Consider the following 26,544-nt stretch of genomic DNA (forward strand, 5'->3'; position numbering starts at 1 on the left):
TTAGATCTCTTTTGGGAGCACACTGGCAAACAGAGCTGAACCACCCACTTCCACTCCACTGAACAAGAAAATGGGGCCCGGGCTTCGTTGGCAGGGAGAGGATAAATTTGCCACTCCTCGGAAACAATCACACGTCTGGCAGAGTGCAAATGTTTACGGTGCGCCGTGCGAATACGACCGAAAAAAAATAAAAAATAAAAATGCATTTTACGAGCGTGAAGTAGCTGTTAACATCTGTGCTAATGCTCCCGGTTTGACATTAAAGTTGGGGTGGGAGTGGGCGGGGGGCACTCGATCATGCGCCTAAACGCCACAGAATGCGCCCCGTTGACTTCTCAGGCGAATGTGCGCTCTGCCCCGGTGGCCCGACAAGAGACGTCAATCTGTTTCATCCAGGTGTTCGGAGGCCAGTCAAGGAGAGAAGCGCACAACGGCCAGCTCGTTCGGAACGGAACGTCACGTCACGTAGTTGTGATGCTCAGTTCTGACACCTTCTTGAGAAGCTCTCTCTCTCTCCCTCTCCCTCCCTGTTTCTCTCTGGTTAAGATAAGATAAGATAAGATGTCCTTTATTAGTCCCACAATGGGGAAATTTGAGGTGTTACAGCAGCAAAGATATAGATCACACAGAGTCGGCGGCGTAATGTAGCCGTTAATGTAGAACATTAGCAGCAGACATTCAGAAAAAGCATGCAAATATACACAGTATAAACGGATCCGAGTGTAAGGAAACACTCCTAATGCCTGTCCATTATACAGAGGGGGAAACGCTGTAATGATAAAAACTACTGAATGATTGAAAATACTGCAATCATAAAAATATTGCAATGATAAAAGTACTGTAATGGTAAAAAGTACTGCAATGATAAAAGTACTGTAATAGTGAACGTCCTGCAATGGTAGAAATGCTGCAGTGATAGAAGTACTGTTGTAAGAATACTGTAATGGTAAACAAAATACATCATTGGTCAATATTTAAGTACACCATTGGCTAAAAGTACAGTAGTAGTATATATTGCATCCGAGGACTGCACAATTGCACTAATGCCCTCCCGTTTGTAGGCCTGACCCAATGTTCTTGTTAAAAAGTCTGACAGCAGTCGGCAGGAAGGAGCGGCGAAATCTCTCTTTGGTTCTCTCTCTCTCTGTGTTTTTCTCTCTCTCTCTCCCTGTTTCTCTCTCTCTCTGATTCTCTCACTCTCTCTGTTTCTCTCTCTCGCTCTCTCTCGCTCTCTCTCTCTCTCTCCCTCTCCCTCCCTGTTTCTCTCTCTCTCTCTCTGGTTCTCTCACTCTCTCTCTGTTTCTCTCTCTCGCCCTCTGTCTCTCTCCTCTCTCTCTCTCCCTCTCCCTCCCTGTTTCTCTCTCTCTCTCTCTGATTCTCTCACTCTCTCTGTTTCTCTCTCTCGCTCTCTCTCTCTCCTCTCTCTCTCTCTCTCCCTCTCCCTCCCTGTTTCTCTCTCTCTCTGGTTCTCTCACTCTCTCTCTGTTTCTCTCTCTCCCTCCCCGTTCCCCCCCACCCCGGATTATTTTCTACCGCAGTCAAAGCGACTATCGAGGAACCGTCAAGCAACAATTTGGAAATACTTTGAGCGACTGCAGCTTTTTTTTTTGTTTGCCACTTTCCACTGAGTGCTGCATTGTAATCCCCCCCCCCCCCCTTGGCGGATTCGAAGGAAGTTCGCCTTCCATACTCAACATTCCGAAGACACACTGCCCCCTATTGATCCACACAATCGAGTAGCATGTTCACATTGCCAATAAATTGGGCCTCGCAGGCATTCCACATGGGCCTGTCTGATGTTTGCCGCCGCGAATGTGTGGGTGTTGCTTTCTTTCCAAAGTGAAACATATTCTCTCGTCTTCTTGGATTGGGGGGGGGGCTTGGATCCCCCCAAAAAAATAAAGGACTCATGTTGAATGCGCTGCAGGAATGTCTGGGGTAAAGAAAGCCGGAGGGCATGATGCACCTGACATTCCCAGCGCGCTAATCAACCGCGAAGATGATTAATACCTCGTACCGACTCTTGTCCCCATGGTAACACGCTCGTACAGGCGCACGCGTTTGTCTGAATGCTCACACACTTGTCCATCAGCAGGCATGCATTTCAACAAAAGATGCACGGATACAAATCTGCGCCTTGTATTTCTGCAATCCTACTATGCGAGATTTTTTATTTATTCATTCATTGATAGGAAAACCGAAACAATTTTGTACAATCGCGGAGGGGGAGGGAGTGTTGGGATAGGCCAGGAAGCTTAATAAAATTCTCTCGTTCAAAATAAAATCACTTTTTAACAGATTGGCCAATAGTAAAGGAAGGTTAAAAAAAGGGTTTGCATTTTTAATCGACAATTATCAATCATCAAATTCACTGTGATTTTTGAAAATCGATTCATCGCTACGGTCTAAACACTGCAAATTTGATCTTTTAGCAGTAAATATATTATTCTCCAATTTCAGTAGTCCCTCATGAAAGCAAACTTGCGTTGACTCAAATATATATTTTAATTTGGAAATTAATGATCGACATTTTTGCCTATTTTCTTCAATTTGTTGGTGCATTTTATGTATTGTCAATTTGAAATTATGACTCATTTTTAATGAAGAGATAGCAAATTACATTTACAAATTATTTAAAAAATACGTAAATGTGATTCTTCTTTTGCAAGTCTATTTTTTTTTTTGCATTGAATATTGCCATTTCCTTTTGCGTTATGACATTTTGTTTTCCCAAACACAACATCAACATTTATCGCCAATAAAAATGATGTGAACAGAGTTCAGAAAATAATTACAATATAAAAAAATAAAATAAAATAAAAAAGAAGGCCAAATATGGAAGTCCTTTCATAACAATTTAGGTTTGGTCAAAACAATTCACTAAACAATGAAATTTGTTTGAAAAAATAAAAGAAAAATAATTTAAAAAAAAGAATGAAATATAATAAATTCTCAGGATTCAATCAATGTGCTTCGATTTCGTGAATACGAATTTTTAAATAGACTGAAGTTCTAAGAAATAATTTTAATTTGGATATTTGCATTTTATTTTATTTTTTTGCATTTGTAATACTTCTATTCTTGGCCACTGTAAAAGCAGACATGATGTTACATGTGATCAAAACAAGCCACAAAATAACCCCAAAATGCAAATGTGACATTTACTTGGTCCAATTTTGCATAGTTGCTTGACATTCACTTCCACAAAGCTCCCCTCAGCATGCATACCGTCTTGTCGATTTTACAACGAAGAACAATGTTGCCTTATGTTAGTTTGAACATTTTGTGTTTAAAAATACATTTTTATAAAGAGGAGGGGGGGCGAAAAGACAGGATGTGTAAACCACAGTTTGGGAATCCGCCATACAAGCTATGCAGCTTTCCTCACTGACATTTCATGGTCGTTAAAAATGATCCGCATGTGCTTTTGACCAAAAACTGAAAGGCAGTTTGACAGTTGGCTGAAACTCGTACAACTTTGCACACTGCTTTTCTTTCATGAGGCGTATGTTTTTTTTTTTGGGCTATGATTAAAAATATGCTGACACGCCGGCTGTTTGTGCCTCACACTGTTTGCTGAAAAGAACCTTCGGCATTGCACGCTCTTCCCGTTGAGAAAACACGGCTCATTGGCAAGCGAGTATCCAAGTTGGTGCGTCTGCAACAACTTGCAAACTTTCATGAATCAGTCATTAATAATTGAATATAATCACATTACAAAAAAAATGCAAGAATGCTCGTGTAACCCGTAAACATACCGATTTTCAAGCAATAACGAGAGTCGGCCATTTTTTTTAGCCACTCAGCAGAGCAAAAACACACTGGAAAGACTCTCCGTATAATCGGCTAACAACCCAGGCTAAACGTAGCTCCACCCAGACAAACAATACAACGATCATCTCGTATGAAATATCCCGTCAACATACTTCCTTGATACCAATGACTACATTCTTCGCTAGGGCATTGACAGCCTCTTGTAGCAGACCAGTCCAGAATCCCAAATAGATGACGTTGACAGCAAATAGCCGAGGATACTTTTCCTAGGGAAAAAAAACGTGCTTCATTTCTGTTGTATTTGCAGTTGAATCGCATCGCAGAGGGGCATGAAATCAGTGTTGAAATGTATGTCACAGTGAGCGTAATACACATGCTAATAGATTCATCAGGTGGAGACGCACGTCCTATCAGGAGTTGTTTAAGCCCAGATGAGTTTCAAGAGCACGGAGAAGAGCATACGCTCGCCACCCCAGCATGCATAATGACCCCCGCCGCCGCCATCAATAACCGTAATGGTCACCAGGACATTCATGTTACAGTCGCCAGCATGAATGATGAGGACGCTAAGTCAGAGGGCAGCCTTTGGAGACAGTGATTTATTTATTTATGTTTTTTTTTTCTTCCTTTAGATATATTATTACGTGGCATACTAGATTGCAATTTGCGATGAGAAAAACATCAGCAGTCAATTTCATTGTTACCAAAAGACAAATGTGAGGTTTTCGGACTCCTATTTTTCTTGACATGCTAAACATAGCTCTAAAATAGATGCATTGAGCGGATGATCCACAAGGGGGCAGTAATTGATTCATCACAGCTTTCGAGTGATCCTGAGAGATGACGTTAATGAAGGAATAAGGGACAATGTCATTTTTCGGTGAAATTATGGAAATGGATTTGGAGTTGTTTTGTTCAGATGCCACTTTTATAGAATTTGGACTTTGCTGAAAGCTTCAGGCTTTACAAGCGTTCCTGAACGAGCACAATAACGTCAGGCTGAAACCGAAATATTGTCATGTGCAAGATGTTCTGGTCCAGCTGTTGTTTTTTTTTCCAACAGATATTTTTGTGAATTATAGTTCCCTGTAGCAATTTCATGAATAGACTTGGTTAAAAAAAAATAAAGCACATACTTTGTATATTGAATGCAGTGTTATTCTCCTTAACTTTAGGCGTCAAAACATTTTGTGGCGCCACATGTTTTTTTCTTTTTTTTGTCCCCCTGTGCTGGACAAAATGGCTCTTTAAGTGTTCAGCACTTTCAATGCCAGTCATTTTCACAAAAGGAAAACCTTTTGAGGAACAGCCACTTTGAATCATTCTGACTGGTCTTTCAAAGATTGCAGCAAATTATGTAAATGCAGAATTCACCAAATGATAGATTAGACTCTCTTCTTTTACCACGCACACAAAAAAATAAAAAATCTATCTTAATGCATTTTTTGCTAATCAGCAGTAAAACATGGGCTGGTTTAAAAAAAAAATTGACTTAAAAAAAAATTAATAATTAAAAAAAAAAAAATTAAATATCGGGACAGTCCTCTGAAATACCAACAACAACAATTAAAACATACTTTTGATGGCAAAAAAAAATATATCTACTTTGAAACGACAGTGCAATATAATTTAACAGTCGACACACGTTACAAACTATTTGCATGCGATTTAGTAGTAGTAGTAGTAGTATTCAGTAGTGTGTGCGTGCATACATACATCATGGCTCATACTTTTTAAATAATTCCTGTTATCTTTTCGCTCTTTCGCAGTCGACTTAGCATTACAAACTACTTGTTATGGTCGCTTTTCCAAAAGTTTATATTTTTCGGAGCTCACATATTGATCCAATGCTGCCATTTGCTGTCTATATTTAATGTTCTGTTTATTTTATTGTTAATCTTTCTACTTTCCCATCAAAGACTTCTCTCCAAGACCTCTCACCTCCCTTTCGCATAAAAACCAAAGCTGACAACAATTAACGTGGCCGACACTCCCCGTTGACGGCATTTTGTGTAAACATTGCTCAGAATTAAGGTTTCATCACTGATCAAAAGTCACAAAAAATTCAAGGACGCGGACTTCCGTGAGCAATTTGTACAAGCTTCATCCATTAGGTTTTACATGTTATTAACTCAGTTTTTCACTTGTATGACATTTCTGAGAGTTAAATCTAGGAAAAAAATGTTTTCTTAACATGCTCATTAGTCACTATAGGAAAAAAAATGTAAATAAAAGTGAAAAACAGTACAGCATTCGTGATGCAAGCACTCCCAGCATGAGAGAGTGCTTTTGTTTCAAGTGCCGTGAGTCACGTCGACGCCACCAGCTAAGTGATGCCACCATCACTTTTGCTAATTTCTCTCTGTCATTGCGCTGAAGTCTTCATTCCGATTTTTCTTTTTTTTTTCTCTCTCTCTCTAAAGCGAGCGGAGCGAGGCGCTCGTCGCCTTGCTGTGATCTGAGCGCGTCGACTTTGATCTATATTTTTAGAGAGTTTAGTCGTCCACGGCGCCTTAAAGGGACGTCATGTTGATGGAGTGTCCCTGGACTCCAGGTGCGCGACGACTACACACACACACACACACACACGCGTATGCTTCCTAAGGGTTGGAAACTGTTTTATTTATTTATTTATTTTTTTAAAGCCTTAATTGCACATGTGAATTTAATGCATTTGCTAAATATAGGCCCAGTCGCTGCCACGCAACGCACAAGATGTTTATTGTCGTCCCATAAATGGCAATTATTGAAGTGAAGGAAGCATGTGATAAGTTACTGCATGTCTTGTATCGTCTCTGGATAATGAGATGCACCATCCTAGACCAGGTATGTATAGAAAAATAAAAAATACATTTGTGAGATTTAATTTATTTATTTTTTTAACAAAGGGGGCGTATAGCTTATTGTATGTGGAGATCTTGTTAAAATTTTGTAGTGTGGAGATAAAAAATGACCAAACGTCGCAGAACAGATGCAATTTCTTAAAAGAAAGAAAATATTTTCAAAAATAACGAGCAAGGGAGAATTAAAATAGAAAATCAGAAAGTAAGAAAAATTACGTTTCAAAGAAACACAGCGGGAAAACCTCAGATCAAAAGAAAACACGACTGCTCTGACTTGACGTGTCAGCAACAATGAGGCTACGGCTACAAGAGAATGAAATAAAAGCAAAGTGACGTGGCAATCGGGTACAACTGGACACGACACGAGTGGCTGGAGGGAGCCGATTGGTTGACGAGAGGAAGAAAAAAAAAAGAACAAGCGAAACAAGACGTGAAAAAGGGGATCGGGAAACTTTTTTTTTTGTTTCCAGCTGTGCTCGTCAACATCAGCCGGCTCCTTCAGCCACTTGTGCCTTGTCCAGGTGTTCTTCCTTTTTTCATTTTTTTCTACATTTTCCATTTATACCAAACCATGCAGTATCACATCCAACTACCGGTTAATTACTGCTTGCAGCAAAACAGCATTTCCTGCACAATTTGAGCCACCCTGGCCCCGTTTCTAACTCAGCATTCCCAAATGAAGTGCTTGGTCAGTGACATTTGCGTGACATTAAAAGCAGAAGAAAAGAAAAGGCGAGTGAAACGCTCTCAGTCTCTCCGTCTGACAGGAGCATGTCACGGCCTTCGAGTTCTTGGCTTGCTTGTTTTGGCTGGCTGAGGTCGCGACAAGCTTGGCGACACAAAATGGCAACTCAATGACCGTGAACTCGCAAATGTGAAGCGGACAGATGGGCTTGAAGATAGAATTTTTTTCCCCTGAAAATTTCGACTTAAAACACATTCTCTGCCAACACAGGTAAAATGAATTTATTTTTGGACTTTTATATTCGTCAATGGCACTGAATTTTATAATCATTCCATGCCACAAGGTGCGGTAGATCTTACACGTTGTTGACGTTTCTTTTCAACTAGATGCAATTTCATACGGAAAATTTGAACTCAATTCACTGACTTCATTTTTTTAGATCCACTTGGTGGTTCAATACGAAAGAAAAAATATCCTCTGCTGCTCCCCCCGATCGTTAAGATAAAATAAAACCGGTAAGTCAAATAACTTCCAAGGTGACAAGATAAAGCGACGGTTTTAACTGGAGGCTGTTTGTTGTCCTCTCCTCTCACTTCTTCAGAGGAGGCGAGATAATCGGATGGTGGCGTAACATCAAAAAAGCCCCCACCCCCCCACCCCGAAAAAAAAAAAAGAAAAGAAGACGACAAGGCTTTAGATCAGGCATCTCGCTTCCGATGCGAGATGAAGCGTCTTTTTTTTCCAGCGGGCTCTTTCTTTAGCCTCGATTGACTTCGATGCTACACAGGTAATCGAGTCATGATGAGGACGCGAGAGTTTTATTTATTTATTTTTGTGCGTGTGGGCTCAATGCATACAGTGAATATAAAAACTTCAAATGCCATTATTATTATTATTATTTTTTTTATGAACACATTTCTACTCCCTTTTCTATTATGAATGTGACCTGTACAACTTAATTGAAAAAAAAAAATCAACCTGAAAAAAAGAAAACATAAAAAAAGAAAGAACTGAGATGAATGTGGTTGCAAAAGTGTGCACCCCCTCCCATAATTGAGTATGTGGCGGTGTTCAGAATTTGCGTGTTAAATGAGGGTCAGCACACACCGACGACCGTTTGAACTCATTCAGTGGCAGATGTTTGCAGCAGCTGTTTTCTTTTTTATTCTACCCCGAGAAAAAATAATAAATAAATAAATACGGAAGCTACCTGAGATTGGCTGTCATGAAAGACGTGCCTCTGATTAACCCCAAATCAAGTTCAGCTGTTCTCTTTTCTATTTATTTTTTTTTTTTTGCTTTCTAGCAGAAGCCAGAGAATTTGCGTTTCCACCTACAACTGCCGTGACTGTTTATTTTTTCTCCCCCCCGAATCCACTTCTGATTGGAGTCAATTAATCATGGGGTTATTTCTGCGGTCCCCATCCCCCGCTCACAGCAGGGATCGACCGTATATATTTTTTTTATACTAAAGTGTGCCAGGTACTTGTAACCTGTGACCAAGAATTAAAAAAAAAAAAAAAGAAGAAAAAAAATCAAAGTTGGGAAAAAAAAAATGCATTTTAGGTTGATTGGACAAAAAAAAAAAAAAAAAGCAAATCGAGAATAGCGTTGTCAACAGTCAGTTAGACTCCAGAACTGCGTTGCCAGCGACATCTGCGTGGAGAAGCTACCTCAGATACTTGATCAGAGTGATGGATGCCGGCGAGCCCCGCCGCGCACCCTCGACATGCACACCTGCTGCCTGTGCCCCGCTTATTGAATCCATGAATCAATTTAATGAGCACAGGACGGGGGTCAGGCCTTCAATAAACACCCCGGCGAGCACCCCCGCGCTCGTCTTTCGACTGCGGCAACCGAGGCGATCGGCGCTTCGCTCGTTTGGTCTCCCGGCTAACGGCTCAACACCCCGCTGTACCGTGAAGGGGTCAATACGGGAGCGGAGTGGGGCGCGCCGCGGCTTGTGAAAGAGAAGCAGACACCTCGTATCGGTAATCGATACTGCGGCAGTGAAGTGATGGCTTGTGCCGTGATACGTCCCATTTAGAGCCGAACACTTTCAGGCCTGACTCAGGCTCTTCGGTGATTTCCCACCGGAATTTGCCTTGCGTCCACCTGCTCTCGATGTTCTCTTGCCCGCCGTCGTCATCCACTTCCTGGTGTCGTACTCATTGTTTTGGTGCATTTGGCTGTTGCAGCCCAGATATGTTGGAAAAAGAGATCTTGCTTCACCAATTCACGAGCGAGAACTCTTGAGTTCTGTTTGCAAGTTTCTCCAAAATTTCTCTCTGCTGCTCGATTATGCTTTTCAGCTGCAAATTTCACTACTTGCAGCATTGTTGTCTGCAAAATAAGATTCTTTTGAGGGTTGTGCTCACTTATCTGTATAAGGAGTAGGAAATATCAGTCTAGAGTGCCCTCTTGTGGCTGTCTGTGAAACTGATTTATTTTTTTTTCATGTGTCTCTCCAGAGTATAAATCGCTGGAGCGGCCAACCTCTGACAAAAAGTGCAACTTAATGTCCAGAAAATACGGCACTAGTTTAATCTGTGGAGACACACAATGTTACTTGGGCTTGTCAATCATTTTTCGCTTTTCAAGTGGTGCCATCAAATGCATACTGTTCGTTTTTATTTCGACACCATCCCACTTCATTACAGTAGCAAAGTCCCGAACTTGTACATTCTATTACCCCCCCCCCCACCAGAGCTTACTTCCATGATGTGATAAACGCACTTGACTCCGCTGATTCAACCGTAAGCGGGCTCCCGTCATCATGAGGTCATCGCACCAAGGACAAACGGTCGCCATTTGGACGTCTGCGCCGCGGCATCCTTCGAACCAAAGACATTTTTCTTCATCCGCCGGCGACGCGGGGCCTAATGGAGCATGAGAGTGACGGTCCCACCCCCCACTCCGTTTGGCATGTTGAGTCACAGCCCTGTTTGCGGGGGGAGCTGCTGGCGAGAAGCCATGCTGAGCCAGTCACGGGTAAACATGGCTGGCGGTAATTGGAGACCGACGCAGCGGGGATCTTCATACCTTTCACGTGCACGTTCCTCTGCCGTTTGCGCGTGAAGAGCGCAAACTAAATGCACAAGTCTTCAGAGACAGTTTCATGCTCTGCAACACATCTCAGTCTCAGGAGTCCTGCTCACCGTGTTGATGCAAGTTGTGACTGCTTACGGTTGAGGTGTCTTATCAGCGAACGCTTCTTTAGCTCTCAGCAACGCACAAAAAAATTTGAACTGAATCACCTGAGACGAAATTGTGCCTGTACGATGCATATTTGCCCGCTTTTGTCCTGGTGAGCTCAGACAAAATTATGCAGAAGGACAGACAACAGCAAGTGAGAAAGCATAGACGTCGCTATTTATGAGGCTTTTTCAAATTTGGGACACAGATCATGTTTGTAGCCTGAAAAGTCATATTCGGATGTGTTGGATAGATTGGACGAAAATAAACACTGGAATGTTGTTACTTTTTTGATCACTCAAGCCCCATTTCAATTACATTTTTGATTTTCAATCCCCAATTTCGATTTGGTTCATTCTTTTTTATAACTAAAATTAGTTTTGATTTTAATATCTGCAATTTATCCTTGGGTATAAAGACTAACTTTTTTGCAAGTGTAGAAAAAAAAACTTGAAAATGAACAAATAATTTTGACTGTTTAACTACATTTTTGTCTTATCAGTGTTTTGTTAATGCCAGAATTAAACATGAAAATAAATAAATGTACAATAGATTTGACTCTTATCATTACAAATCCTTTAGTGATCAAAATTTCACATCAAAATTTTACATCAGTGCTTATTTCAGTTTAAATCGATTTAAAATCGATTTTCGATTAATCGGTACACTCTAACAGTGCTTTTTTTTTTTTTTTAACAAAAGGTTTGGGTAAATGTTTGGTGTTCCAGCTGTCCGATCAATCGCATATTAAGAAAAATATGAACGTTAGAATCTATGGACTTGATTTTGTGATTGGTTTCAAAAGTGCTGCACCATATTTAGAAATGTCAAGCGTGTGACGGCTTCCTGTGACCACTGCGCAACTCTGCGAACCTGTTTCTGAAATTTATCGTGAATTTACGTAACTGGACATTTTTCCTGAAACATTAACGCGTTAACAGGTGAATGTTTTTACCGTAAACACCAAGCTCAACCCTGTGCACAATTTGATTTGTCACAGCGTTCTGCTGGGTGTTTCATTTTTTTTTTTTTTTTTTTTTTTTTTAACTGCGTCGGCGGGTCGCGTGAGTAACTTTCACCCATATAAAAGTTCTTTGGGGTGGAACAAGAGCAAAGAGATAAATTGTGTCATTGCACTTTATCATTGGACTCGCTCACAACAAGCTGTTTTACTGCTTTCATGAATTTTATAAGAGCTGTCATTTATTACGGCGGCGGTATATCGGGCGTGAAATGGCGTGCCGCCGCCACCAACTTCCACGGCGGCTCCTTCTTATTAGCTCTGCAAATGAGTGAAGGGAAATTTCTAATTTACAACTTTCTGCTCCATTCTTTCGGTGTACTCGCTATTAATGATGCAAAGTGACACGGTGCACTTCCTGCCCCAAGGGGGAACCTACACGGGCCTCGTTACAAGCTACTTTTAATTAGCCGTTGTAATTAAAAGACGAGATAGGCTGCGAGCAAAATTGATATGCCAATAAATATTTTCATGTTCATTGGTCAATGATCTCAGTTGCGCTGAGGTTGCGACACGTGCGACGCCATCTTGACGACTTGGCGGGAGGATGTTTAATAAGACAACATGGAAGTTGGCTGTCTGGAACCTGTGACCTATTTGGGCCCACCATATGTTCCAAGATGGCAACCAGAAGGCACTCGCATCATTTTGTGCTAAAAGCATTTTCTATTAAATGTACCCGACAGCGTTGGAGTGATTCATGGTGTCAGGTTAAATAGACCGTAATCACCCAATGATTTTCAGTTGTAATTAGTAGCATGGACCCATTTGCACTCCTCTCAGATTGAGATAGAGAGGAGCCTTTCAAAGAAATCGCCCGCAAGGTTGGAAAATTCCCAATCCTTGCAAAGTTTGATCAGAATATGCGTCGAGAACGACAACTCTAACCCGATATTGTACCTAAAATCAACCCTAACCCATAATGCTAACCTTAACGATACCCTCAAAAGCCACACAACTCACCCGCTGCGGATGTAAAGAGCCAATCAAAACTGTCATGTTGCATCAGATGAGCTTTCGCAAGGAAATACCTGACCAATACGGTATTTTCATGCCGACTTTTAGAACAAGAATTCATAAATATTCATTACTTCATATGAAACTGGCTGCTAAAAAGCAAAGCGTGGGGAGTCTCTGTTGGAGTGCAGTCAATGCAAAGCTTTGAGCCACTATGATGCCACACCGGAAGGTTGTAATTGACGCGCTTTTGTTACCGTGGGTTGAAGTGAATGAACGCCTGAAACAAACTTGACAGTTGAACCTGCGTTCCGGTTATTTTGTCCACGTTCTTCTTTGATGACTCGACGTCAACGTTCACAACAGTTGAACACTCATACACACGGTCTCAACCTGTTGCATTGATGCCGGTTTCATTTTCTGGTGGGAAAACTCCAACTTATATATACTCATCAATTAACTAGAAAAATAAGTAATAAACTGTGCAAAGCAAAATCTGCTCCCATAAATGAGGTGGCCATCAGCAAGATACTCTCTCAAATATTCACACTCATTCTTTTATTTCGCAACCGCGTCATCACTTTGTATTGTTGCTGCAATTGTTCCCAGACAATCATGCGATATTGTTTGCGGTTCAATTCCAAATTATGCACTAGAATATCTAAACATAGTTTCCAGATGAGAACAACAGGTGAGGGTCAATCACATGGCGTGCAGATAGAAGCCTTAGTCTAATTTCTTGGGGCAATTTTCCAATTCTCTAGAGGTGTTGCGGGCCTAAAACTAACCCCACGTTAACCACTAAATTTAACCATGAACACTTTACACCAACACCAACACTAATGTTTACACTTGCCTCAAAAGTTAACCAACCCGAACCTTAAGACTAAACCCAAGTCCTACTTTGGAGCTCCTCTAACACACGTACTCTGACTACAGCAAAGTTAAAAGTCATTAACTTCTTTTTCAGACGTGTACAACCGTTAATGATGTCACTTAAAACATCACCTGTGCCAATAAAGTTTTTATGATGGTGATAGCTTGAAAATTGGGATTCCATTTCCACTCCAAAATAGGTGAGAAAAAAACCCAAAGACTTTTCCTAAGTCTCTGCCGGTATGAGCTGCGTGATAAACGCCCCCTCATTTTTTTTTTTTTTTTTTACCTCACATCTCTCTTTTTTTTCCTTGCCTCTGTTGTCCCATCACTTTGGCCTCTTTATTAACGCGTTTGCCGGGTTTAATAAAAATGGAAATTCCCAAACGGGGCCAATCTTTAAGAGGAATGGCAATAAGGAGGAAAGCATCGCTCGAAATTGGAGGAGATTTATGGGAGCTTCTGCAGACCGTAAAGGATGCGCTTGCGTCCCAAACTTCCAACTAGCGACGCTTTTATTAGTCCTGCCGTGACGCTGACACCTCATGACTGGCTTTGAATTTCCCAAAAAAAAAAGGGAAAGATCCCCCCCCCCTCCTTCCTTCGCTGCGGTCATATTTCAGAACATTAAATAACATGACACAGAGCCGCTGTGAATGCTTAACCCGTGGCCTCCAAAATTGGACTTGTTGGAATGATTCCCCTTTGGAGATGTTCCGTGAGAGATGAGCGAGGAAATTAATTGCATTACGAGAGACGGATGTTAACGCTGCACTGTGGATGTTAGACAAAGTGTCCTGATTTGATTACTTTTGCAATGGTGCATGTCAGGATGAGTATCGCTTACATTGTTTTAAATGCTCCACGTGCCTGAACACGATAAGAAGAGATGGATGGAATTTGAGACAAGAAAATCGTCATTTCAGTCGCTTGTTAATATCTAGCATTTTAATATCGTGTCTCGATCCGGCTATTTTTATCTTAATATTATTAGTTAAATTATTATTAGTACATTAGCTGAAAAAAATATTAAACACAGAAAAGAGATTTGTCCAAAGAGTACTATGTGGAACATAAATTTATCAGACTGAAGCTGAAGTTGAAGTTTAAACATAATAAAACTTACCAAAGTCTGCGAGCTTAATGCAACTGTAGAGTATAAACAGCAACGAAGGCTTGTGTAGAGATTTGTTACATGAACACATGACGTCGCCTCAGATGAGAGGGGGAACATTCCCGCAGTCCAGTTGTGATCCATCCGGAGCCCTGAGAATGAAATGACCTGGGTGAATGAGAATAGACATGCTAGCTTAATGCTAACACACAATGCAAAACGATCTAGACTGGCTAACAAAACTAGCATGTTGCAGTAGTCGCAAATTTTTTTTTTTTTTGTAGGTTGCAAATATTTCCGATATGTATTTTATCACCCGGGCAGGAACACTTGGCTTTGTGTTTTCGTTTTTTCTGTCAAATTTCGACAGTTTCAAATTGAATAGCGTACCGTCTAATGGTGCACAGTGGAAATAAACCCAATACAATCCAGTCTTAGTGACTAAGTGTGAAAACAAATCCGCGAAATAGCGAGACCGCAAACCTACAACCCGTGATAGAGGGCGGTATAAATGATTTATTTTTTTTTTTACAATTTTTTTTTCACCACAGTACCATCTGCTGGATGTGATCTAGCTCTACCCAGCTCGACATACTTTTTAAATACATCTTTATCCGACTTTAACACCGCAGCAAAAGACTCCACACTTTTCAGTCGTGCCTTTAAATCTTTAAACTGCATAATTCAACATTCGGACCCCCGCCGTTCTACAGCAAGAAAGCCTTGGCCATAAAATCAAATATATGCTGATTGCAGCGCCTATATGAAGGGGAGCCAAGCAGCTGCCTCTGATAACGTCTCCATTGTGGATGTGTCAGGCCGGAGGAGAATTGCTTGATGCACACTGTAGATTTTGGATCTCCAGAGAGTGTGTGCGTGTGCACGTGTGGCAGGGGTTCGTGCAAGCGAATAAATGATAGTGCAGTCGATGCAAATCAGTGCCATTAGTTAAAGCTTGCAGGACCCGATCGATGAGTCTTGATGCAGCTTGAAAACGCGTCACGTCAATGTCGACGGAAGGGACGCGATCATCACTGTGCATGTTGAACATAAACAGTGGTGCCTTGAGATACGAGTGCCCCCGGTCTACGTGATTTCTGAGATACCGGCTGACATTTGATTTTTTTTCCCCTCTTCTTTTTAGACATGAGGTGACCTAGACATTAGACATTTCTGCAACACCTTTCTTTAAACCAACAGCGCCATCTAGACGAGTAGAAACAAAAATACAAGTGCTTCCTGAACAGAATTGAAGCAATTTATATTTTTGACAGCAAATATGGAACAATGGATCAAAAAAGAGACTTCAAACTATTTAAAGTAACTCCCCGTTATTTACTCTAAATTTAAAATTTAAAACAAAGGAAATTATAAGTTTTGTATTTAAAACAACCCAAAAATATATCCTTTAGATCACACCAGCTAAATGCTAACATATTATAGAAAATTCTTCAAACTGTTTAAAGATACTTGAAGTCACTTCCAGTTAAAGTTTACGCTAAAACAAAAAAAAAACCAAGCGAATGATACGTTATGTATTTAAAACAACGAATTACAATTACCAAATAATGCCGTATCAATAAAACAACAAGCTAGCTTAATGCTAATAAATAATGTAAAATGCCATTAACAGTTAGCTTCGTTAGCTAAAGTTTGCAGCAACAGATATATAAATACTAACAGTGACCAACGTATGTATAAAGATGATATAACAAGGCTCGCAGGTTTATATTATTTACCTTCATGAAAATGACTAATATTGTAGCATCTGTGTCGCTTAATGGAGCAGTAAGAAGTAAAATTCTTCGTTTGTGTCTACATGACTGAATTATACTGCCTCCAAGTGGCCAAGGTGAGCACAACAGAAAACAGCACAACGAAATGTAGCAAGTTTGCATCTCTTCTATAATCCTGCATTTATTGTCTCATCCTACCATAAATACATGTACTATACATGTTGTGATAAAAACAAATATATAAAACATACATAAAACAAGAAATTGTATAAACTGTAAAACAATATTTTCAAATGTTTCACGTTTTCTAGGGGGAAAAATAAGGAATAAGACCAAATGTAAAAGTAAAAATATGCTAAATGAAAAATATAATCTCTATACGATAACAATGTAGTTTAAAAGATGATTCCGGAACTGAGCTTTCTTTTAACAGAGTGACACTGTCCCCTAGTGGAAGAAAGTGGTCAAAACATCTATTTTGTGACCTCTCCCGGTGCCTGCGTAAAGCTGAAAACTCCAAAGAAACAATTTCACTTATTTCGGTTTCAGAATTACAAAAAAAAATTGCATGTATTTAATCATGTTTTTTTTTTAAAGTCATCTTTTTAAATAAATTAGTTGATTCAATTATTGTAATTAATGAAATAAAAAGGTATTAAGATCAATTCATTATATACGTTGAATTATCCTATTTTTAAATGAATAATTTTCTATAACCAAATTTCACTTTTTTTTTTGTTTTTGAAATCCACAAATGACCTGGCCTATCCTTACATTTAAAATTAAATAAAAAAATGCACTCTCAAAGCCCAACTTTGCCCACCACCTACTTTCAAATATACATTTGTGTTTACCAGGAAGCCCAGGTCAGGTCCTCGGGAGCGCCTATCCAGCCTGTTTTCCATATTTCCCTCCTCTAACACACCTGATTCAAATGATCAGGATCATTATCACGCTCCTGCAAAGCTTGCTGATGAACTGATCATTTGAAAACAGGGAACGTTTTTGGAAATTGTGAGAAAAACCCGATTAATTTTTCTAACTCACTTCAAATGTAAATGTTGCTTTAGTGCATTTCAAGACTGACATCAACAAGATTCCACAGCGGTGACTGTTGTCAGCGCCAGCTTGCAGCAGTAGTTCAAGTGTTTATAGGTGAGGCTTATCGCACACAAACGAGAGTCGGTGGCGACTGTAACTTGACCTTGGCCCTCCTGAAAAGCGGTGACAATGGCGCCCCGTCCTATCGCGATCCAGTCCCGTCTATTTATAAAGAGCAGACGCGGTGCAAGAGGTCAGTCAACGGCGAGGTGACACCAACTCAAGAACAAAAGGTGAGAAATATTTGCTCTTACTGCACCGGCTGGCAATGGTTTTGATGCAAAAACGTCTGGCATGGCAGAAAATGTTCTTTTTATGCACTGCTCATTTTTAAGACAAATAATGTGATCAATTATGTGGCTCATTCTACAATTGGAGTCAAATTAAGCGATATATAGAAACAAAGAAACAAACTCGCTGGTGCACTTTTGATTAAATCTTGAATATTAATTGCATTTAAATACAATTCTAAAAGGGTTGCAAATAATGTTACTGTTTAGATTTTTGCTATTTTTTTCTGTTATGAATAACTGTGTTGGTTCGAAATACGAATACGAAACGTAGAAACGAGGACTTTCCTCAGTTGGTCACAGCTTGATGATGTCATTTCTGCCATGTAGTTCACTTGTTTTCTGTTCGTCCAAATGGCTAAAAGGTTTGTTGCACGTATGTTAAGAGATATTACACCCAAATTAGTCCAATTTTAAAGATATGTTATGTGATTAAACAAAATGATTTTCCAATTACAAGGAAAATATAAACAAAATAATCCTTAGCTTCATTTTATACTTTTTGGTCTTTGTTTGGTTTGTATGTTGATTTTATATTGACTGCTGATTTGGTAGAAACAAAATTAAACTAAAACTAAAGCTAATACTAAAACTGAAACGAAACAACAACTTCTTTTTTGGGGTTTAGGTTGGTCCTTACCAGAGTTTCTTGTTTGCTGTTATCAGATCTGTCCAAAAAAAAAAAAAAAAAAAAAAAACGCTAAATGATGTAAATGCAACTTGCTCTGCATGAATGTTTGTTCCATGAAGATATATATGGATAAATGGTTTACAAACGCAACGTGTAGTAGTCGTAGGTTCATTTTTCTTAAATTTCATTGCGCTGAAGAGAAAACAAGCTAGCTAACGTGGGCTCAAAAGAATGAGTTAGCATAGCTTTGCTAACAACTCAACTCAACGGTGCGCAGAAAGCACCATTGCATAAAAAAGTGCTGTATGTGGAGCAAAAGCCAGACAAAAAAAACAATAAAATAAATTAATAACGATGACAGAAGTCAAAACAAAGTTGAAAAGACTCACTAAAAATGCTAAATTAGCTCAAAATATTTTTTTAACATCAAGTAAAGATGAGCTAATCCTTTATGTTCAGGAGGATGCTAGCGGTCCGCCACGAGCATTGCGAGCAGTGTTACGCCGTCCAATGCCAGGCGCCGCCTTGGCTCTCCCTCGGCTGCGTTGTGGTCCCGTGCCCCAACGACTGCGGCGCCGTCCTGCACGCCTGCAAGGGGGCCGAGCACCGCCTCCTTTGCCCCAATGAGACGGTTCCTTGCCTAAACGCCGGCTACGGCTGCCCGCTAAGCATGCCGCGTCATCGGCGGGCGCGCCACCTTGAGACGTGCCCCGCCAGCGTGGTCAGCTGCTCTCAGGAGTGGAACCGCTGGCCCGTCCCCCACAACGACACGACTTTTTACAGGAACGTGTCTCAACAAAAAGAACGGCACTTCGATGTCGCCTTGGCGCTGAAGGATCAAGAGCTGCTGTTTAAGTCCATCTTGATGAAGAACGTTTTCCCCGAGCTGACATTGGCGGATCCTGAAGATTTAGACGATTCGCGTTCAGCCTCTGGTGGATGTACACCGAACGGCTATGTTGAGACGATGGAAGAGGAACCGAGTGACGTGGCAAGCGATAAGTTGGACAAGGAAAACCTTCAGAACCACGACTCTTGGGAGAAAATATTCAAGAAGGAGATGAACGGCTGTGAGCAGACCAGCAAAAATGGAGCTAAGAATCCAGAGAGCAGAAAAAAAATCGAGTCGGCTCAGGAAAGTTCCTCATGCGAGACCGGAACTTCAGGCCTGGCACCTTGGCAGGACGGCGTCTTGGAGAAGTTAGGCAGGGAGGCCAACATCGGCGAGTACAACATGTACCTGGTGCACAACGGAGCCATGCTCATCAACTTCGGCCAGCTCGACGCCTGCACCCCGAGGGAGCGGGATTTTGTTTATGGGAGTCTGGAACCCATCGAAGTCAAGTCCGTCCGCTCCTTCAACATTCCCAGAAGCTATCGAGCCAAGCGCTGCCATCTGAAGGACCCCAGTCGCAAAATCAAGGTCGCGCACCAGAGCGTGGACACGGCGGATCTGGACGTCTCGGCGGAGGATCCCCTCAAGTGCGACGAGGTGAGCGCCACGTTGCTGTGCTGTCTGGAGAAAGAATTCAAAGGGCATCTCATCTCGGAGAGCACCGGTCTGGACGGCATGTACGTCAACGTCGGGACGCAAACGTACAACTTTGATTCGGCGCCGTTCCCCGCTGAGGCGTCGCTCGCCGACGTCGTCGCCGGCAAACCGCCGTGTTTACACGTCCACACGGAATCAGAGTCGGTCACCAGGCGGCACAACAAAAGCAGCTCGGCCTTCAGCTACACGTGCGGCCTCTTCTTCCGCCGCGACGAATACCCCTCGCATTTCAGGAACGTCCACGCTGACATCCGGGCCGGCCTCGGCGGCTGGTTCCTGCAACGTTGCCCCCTGGCGTACCTCGGCTGCACTTTCGCCCAGACTCGTTTTCGCCCAGACGGTCAACTTGCGGAGGTCAAATACCACCACGGTGTGGACAAGCTGGTCATCCAGCCAGACGTCCCGTGGGAGCTGCTCGAGGGTAGCCAAGCGTCACATCAACCGGACCATTTGAGTCGACTGCCTCTGGAGATTCTGCAGCACGTCGCCGGCTATCTGGACGCGTTCACCTTGTCGCAATTGTCACAGGTGTCACGTCCGATGAGGGAGGTGTGCGCCACCTTGCTGCAGACCCGAGGGATGGTCTCCCTCAAGTGGGAGAAGAAGACCTATTCCCACGGGGGGAGCTCCTGGAAGAGCCGAAAACAAGTAAGTAGCCATCCAAGTTTCTTGTCCTTGTTAAGGTCACAAGTTAGCTGGAGTTTGTCTCAGGTGACTTTGGGCTGGTTGCGATATGGCTGAAATCGATATCGTGACGCAAGTATGTCATATTGGTCGATATCGATATATTATTATATATAATTATTTATTTTTATTTTTTTTACTAGGGAAAATAAAAAACAAAAGGGCTGAATTCCTGTAACATTTAACCTTCAAAATTAATTAGAAAAAAAGTCAAACACTCTGAATTAAACAATTTAAGGGTCGGAGTGTCATCTTGAAACAAATTGATTTCAAAAGTTAATTTGAAGTTTATTTCAAAGTTGAAATAACGTGAGTGTCATTATTACGCACGGCATCCCCGCTCCCGTGTGATGGAACTGAAGGCCATTTCGTCAATTTAGCAAGAAAGGCGACCTTTCGCCACCTGTTTGTTTTTGTTTGTTTGTTTTGAGTCACGCTAGTTCAGCGGCGCATTTGTGAGCCTCAGGTTGTATTTCCTAAATGGGCTGTGATAGGTCGAATCTGCTCCGTAGTTTTAGTTTTATTGTTTTTGGGATGGATAATTTATCGATCCCACTTTCTATTGATATCAATCACCTAACTATCGCGATACATATCGATATCAAATTATCGTCACAGCCCTAAGGGCATGTATACACGAATCACCACTTATACTCGCAGGCTAACACTCAGAGCTTTACTCCAAACATTGTGAGAATTTTTTTTTTGGCATCACAGAGGTGACCTGGCGTGGGTTATGTGTCACATGATGCCGCTGGAGGGACTTTGACATGAATTCATTGTGCATTGGGAGAGGAGCTACATAGAGCAGACGTGAAATCAGGGTCGCCGTTGTCTGTGGGGGGGCCCCAATTTGCACAAGGGGACGCATTGTGCCGTCGAATAAATAAATAATAAGCACCCCCACCGTCCCCCGTCGACAGTTTACCGTTGCATGAAAAGTGACAAGATATCGAATGACCTCGGCACACCGTCATTCAAATATCCATCCATCCATTATCTGTATCGCTTGTCCTCACGAGGGTCGCGGGGGGTGCTGGAGCCGAGCCCAGCTATCTTCGGACAGTAGGCGGGGGACACCCTGAACCGGTTGCCAGCCGCAGGGCACACAAAGACGAACAACCCTCCACGCAGGCGCAATTTAGAGTGTCCAATCATTGCAATTTTTGAAATGTGGGAGGAAACCGGAGTACCCGCAGAAAACCCACGCAGGCACCAGGAGAATATGCAAACTCCACAGAGAATCGCGATTTTTTCATTTTGAGTCGTGCATACGTGTCCGTATCGCTTCCTCCCTGCTTTCTAACTCTTGCCCCGTTAGCTGTCAGTGGAAAATTTCAGCCATATCAAACAGCTGCCGCATTGTAAACACCAGCCAGACTCTCGGCACGTCTCTGCAACAATACAAACTATGCCGGGAACATTTCATCAGTTCCCTATTATAGACTTTAGCAGGTCATGTTCAAGATATGCGCAAACGTCATGTGACAGCCACTCGAAAGAAACGAGTATCGGGATATTTTGGTTTTGTGCGCTGGAGTTCGCGCATCCTCCCAATAGGTTGTGAAATGAAAGGTTGAAGGTCAATTTTCAAGTTGTTGCACGCTGAAGTTGTACCAGAGTCTCTTTTTGAGATTGAAAGGGCAACGGCGGTATATTTATGTATAGACGGGGATCACAAGACAAGCAGCATGCGGCCAGCGAGGTGATCATTCATGGAAACTGGACATTGATAACGCGACGTGGCCGACAGCTGAGCATGTGATCCCGAATCAAGGTCGTAAATTGTTGTTGTTTGTTTTATTAAGAACAACACGCGGCGCTCACACGGAGTGCGTGAAACGACTGGTGACACTACTCGTCTTTTTTTTGGTAAAGCAGGTCACACGAACCAGCGGAGTACTAATTTAAAATAAATAAAGTGTCGCCCGAAGTCCAGGAAGGAATTTATTTCAAGGCTGCTTGAATGCTAGGTGCTAAGCTAGCTTGCGCCGCAGCAACAACGAGCTGCGTGATCATCTCGTTCGTGTTGACAAATACGACGAGCGACCCCGCAATATATATATATTTTTTCCACGCAAATTGTACACATTTTTTTTGTTTTAATTGCATTCCTGAATGCGAGTTATCAAATTTTAGATGGCGTTCAGATCAGCTGCAGTCATTTTGCAATTTACAGTGCAAAGACTGATTAGTTGGCGCCGTCCACCGTGCCTCGAAAAGACCGACCGCATATGACAGCCAACATTTCCATTTATTCACCACTTAGTGGTAATTCTTTTGTATCATTGAAACGTTTTTTAAACTGAATGTTTTCGTCTGAAGGTAATGAAGCTGTTCAGGTGTAAAAATAATCAACTTTAAAGTAATGTGGTACTTGTTTAGTGTCCATGAAATAACCGTACCTGTAACAAACACACCGACCACGACACTCAACAATCTCCTGTGAATAAAAGGCAGAGAAAATATATTTTCGCATAGCACACTGCCGGAATGTTTGATTTAAAGCATTGATTTTTTTTTTTAACTGGTTTTGCATAAGTTCCGTTTCAGGCTCACGTCACAGTCCATGTTTTCTGAGAACAATGTATTTTCCACTATTGTCCAAATGGGTTCATTATTCGTTCCATTATTTGTGAACGTGACATGAACTAATTTTTCATTTAAAAAAAAAAAAAAGAAAAAAATTTGGCGCGGGGTCTAAACATACCTCTGCTTACATGTCATCGCCTCCATCACTCCTGCCATGTGTTGTGCATGCACAGGTTTGGGAGTTCAGCTCGCTGTTTGGCCCCGTGGAGCGCTGGCACTTCAGCGACACGCCCTCCATGGCGGACCACCTCCAAACGTGCTCTTTCTACCAGAGGGAGCGGCGCACAGAGCCCGTGGCGTTAAGTGGCCTGCAGGAGGTCAGCAGAGGCAAGACTTTAAATGCAACAAGCAGTAATTGCCCCGCATAGTCGGAGTTCACTATTCTCTACTTTTTCCATTTTTTTTGTGCGTAGCCGGAGCTGATCGAAACCAGATAATGGTTGGGCCATATTGGCTTGTCCAAGTGTACCTAATCAAGTGTCCAGTTAGTGACTACCACACACTCATCAATGGTGGTTACACTGCCATCTACTGGTGGAATGCTAAAGTGCATTTTAAATAAATGCTGAGATGAAATATATTATAGTGATGGGCATATTTGTTCTGTTAGTTTTTTTTTGGCAAGATTGAGAACACATTCAACGCAGTCAATAGCGCATGAAACATTTATGTGGTTGTTTATTTTCACACTTGAGGCCAAAATATTTGTATGCAAGTGATTAAAAAGTGCATTTTCAACAATATATCTCTTCTAAGATGCAAAAAGTTTAGTTTCTTGACCGCGCCTACAGCGGCGGCTCGCACACGTCGGGGTTGCGCAGCTTGCCGATGACCTGGCGCAGCATCTTGTTGCAAAGCGCCGCGTACGGGTTCAGCAGCGCCGCCTGCTGGCGGGCGAACTCGCTGCCGAGCGCCGCCGCCTCCCGGAAGTCCTGGTGCGCCTCGTCGTCCCGGCCCGCCAGCCTGCGCAGGAGACCCCGCTGCACCAGCGCCTGGCAGGCCGTCCGCCCTCGGCCCCCGCTCAGCGAGACGGCGCGGTCCAGGTCCTCCAGAGCGCCTGACGTCACAGAAGATCATATTTAGAGACAAAAAAAAAAATATTGACATCTTACAGTCCACTTTCATTAGGGGCAAATATTTGATGCAGATGAGGCTCGAAGGCTGTGTGTGTTGCTGGGCATACGGTGCAGCAACACATGCAGACAGACAATATAACAACACTCACAGGCATATATATTCTTTATCCTCTGAGAAAAATAACTTATTTACTGCATATTCATGTACCTTCCGTATTGCCCTGCAGTCGGAGAGTCTGAGCCCGGTTGTTGTAGGCCGACGCACGCCGGGGTAAAACATGTATGGCCTGGCTGAACAGCTCAAGAGCGTTTTGCAAATCCCCCGACTCAGCCGCAGACACCCCTCGAGTCTCCAAGTCCTTCACTTGCCTCAGTAAGTCCGCGTCAAAGAGGCCGTCTGGTAGGGGAGAGATAAAACGCTAGTGAAGGGGAGGCATGTTTGACATAGAGGCAGAAAAATCTGGGCAGGTTAAAAAAAGGTCAGGAAAATGTTAAAGTATACGTAAATACCAAAAACAGAAGTTAAATCACAACTGAAGAAGATTAAATGCAAATGTGTTGTTTTTAAAGTGAAATACAACTGAACTCTATTGAACTTGCACTTAATAGCAATTTTCACGTGTATGCGGCCCTCAGCGGAAAACGTTCCCCGGCATCGAGGCTCACCATCGTCCGTTAATTCCTGTTCCTGGTCCAGGCCGGGGACGTCCCCGAAGGGGGTGTCGGGACTGAAGATGGCCTGCAGGACCGCTCGGTCGTGCTCCGATGCCATTCTTGAGAAAAAAGGCTTGTCGGTTTAGAGCAGGAGTCGAAAGTGATGCTTTGAGCCCGGCTTGCAAAAAGTGCAGGCAGCCAATCGGGTGAGGGGGCGGTAGAGGAGGTGGACTTTGAACACATTGGTGTTTGTGGTTAGCTGCAGTGACTTTGCACGGTGATGGGAAGCCTTTAAAAATACCACGCCATCTTTGTTCATCTCTCCGTGCTGGTGACATATAGTGACAGGCACATTCAGTAAATGCCCTTCTACGGAGTGGAGATGAACCTGTGCATCCAATTAAAACAGCGTGATTATAGTCATTTTGTTTGACTAAAGTGTATTAATTGCATGGCGTGGTAAGCAAACACTTTTGTATTTTGACAGGTTGACCATACAAGATGATATTTTTCCATTTTTTAAAAATTATTGTTTGTCTCTCGTGTCACATTTGTTTCTCAACACATTGTACTCAATTTTATTTTATATAGATGATATTTTATAGATTCTTTGAACACATTCAGCTACTGAAGTGTGATACGTTTATATACTTTAACCCCCCTGAAACTAATTATGACGTGCTTGTTTTAACTTTAACTGTAATATTAATAATTCATGTCGTATTTCATACATATAACCGACCATATTTAAATATTTTCTTTACATTTTTTATATAATCATAAACATTGGAAAAAACTGATTTATAATATTCAATTATATAATGTAATGGAATAAAATATTTAAGACTATAAAGCCAAAAGAAAATAACATTAAACAAAAGAAACCGAAACACTCCTGGTAGTATCAACATCTACCACTAGAGGGACACATTGCACTTCTTATTTCGGTTGTGCACTGGTCTGCTCTGCTTGTGTTCATCATGGATACTTTTTTACTTTCCCGGACACTGAGACACTCAGACGCTTCACAAACGCTTGAAAATATTTTTTTTTCACCAAGTACCACCGCAAAAAATATTTAGCTCTCCAAGTGCGACAATAATATATGATATGATATATGCTATGATAGGACGTATGATATAGCTGGCTTTGCCACTGATTTCCTAACAGCCCAAACGAATCTGAGTGAGAAATTCAGATCAAAACTCAGATCACACTGACGGCCTCCCATTTGAGTGCTGAGTGTGCTTCTAACGCTTCAAAGCTGCTGATTGATGAAAGCTGCTAATCGACGTGTATTAACCTGCCAAAGATTACAAGCACTCAATTTGCACATCATTCAGTGGAAATGACAAAAGATTGAAATAAAACACAGGAGCGTTGACATTAAAAGCAAATTGCTCACCCGGCGAGGGTTTTAAGCGTGAGTTACGGTTTCACTGTGCTACAATCACAGCTATCGAATGATCTTTTTTGTCATATATAAAATTTGGGCAAATGTTTTTTTCATTCATTGAACATAATTTATTTCAGACAAAATAGAGAATATTTGGTACAGAAAAAAAATGTGACGTATGTTAAATTTAAATAAAATCCACATTCGGAGCTATTTTTAGAACAGACTCATGATGGGGCTAACTTGTACTCGCTGGTGCCATTTATTTATTTTTGGGTGATAATGCACATTAATCAACGGAGCAAAAAGGCATCCGTATTTCTACAGTCTTCCTCCCTCGCACCTACTCCTCCTCTTTCAAGCGCAA

At 41.9% G+C, this 26,544-nt stretch overlaps 2 protein-coding genes across 2 annotated transcripts; one reads left to right on the forward strand and one right to left on the reverse strand.

Moving 5' to 3' along the window:
• Nucleotides 1–18,686: 18,686 nt before the first annotated feature.
• On the forward strand, nt 18,687–23,419 carry LOC148333089 (F-box only protein 40). The gene is made up of 2 exons (XM_088301030.1): nt 18,687–20,423; nt 23,225–23,419. The coding sequence occupies exons 1-2, from the start codon at nt 18,687–18,689 to the stop codon at nt 23,417–23,419; spliced, it is 1,932 nt and encodes a 643-aa protein (XP_088157156.1).
• A 295-nt stretch (nt 23,420–23,714) lies between these two features.
• ttc36 (tetratricopeptide repeat domain 36) lies at nt 23,715–24,965 on the reverse strand. The gene is made up of 3 exons (XM_088301000.1): nt 24,794–24,965; nt 24,336–24,524; nt 23,715–24,108 (listed from the first exon to the last, which is right to left on the reverse strand). The coding sequence occupies exons 1-3, from the start codon at nt 24,897–24,899 to the stop codon at nt 23,837–23,839; spliced, it is 567 nt and encodes a 188-aa protein (XP_088157126.1). The 5' UTR covers nt 24,900–24,965; the 3' UTR covers nt 23,715–23,836.
• Nucleotides 24,966–26,544: the final 1,579 nt, after the last annotated feature.

The sequence above is a fragment of the Idiotropiscis lumnitzeri genome, chromosome 7, assembly GCF_059441095.1.
Source record: "Idiotropiscis lumnitzeri isolate Australia: NSW breed Sydney's pygmy pipehorse chromosome 7, RoL_Ilum_1.0, whole genome shotgun sequence".
Lineage (NCBI taxonomy): Eukaryota > Metazoa > Chordata > Actinopteri > Syngnathiformes > Syngnathidae > Idiotropiscis > Idiotropiscis lumnitzeri.

Bases quoted from the DNA above. Each gene is read 5' to 3' on its own strand.
- ttc36 (XM_088301000.1), bottom strand. From the start codon at position 24,899: ATGGCATCGGAGCACGACCGAGCGGTCCTGCAGGCCATCTTCAGTCCC. The intron at 24,525-24,793 runs GTGAGCCTCGAT...CTCCCCTACCAG, and splicing joins ACAGGAATTAACGGACGATG to ACGGCCTCTTTGACGCGGAC. The intron at 24,109-24,335 runs GTACATGAATAT...CTGTGACGTCAG, and splicing joins ACTGCAGGGCAATACGGAAG to GCGCTCTGGAGGACCTGGAC.
- LOC148333089 (XM_088301030.1), top strand. From the start codon at position 18,687: ATGCTAGCGGTCCGCCACGAGCATTGCGAGCAGTGTTACGCCGTCCAA. The intron at 20,424-23,224 runs GTAAGTAGCCAT...GTGCATGCACAG, and splicing joins CCTGGAAGAGCCGAAAACAA to GTTTGGGAGTTCAGCTCGCT.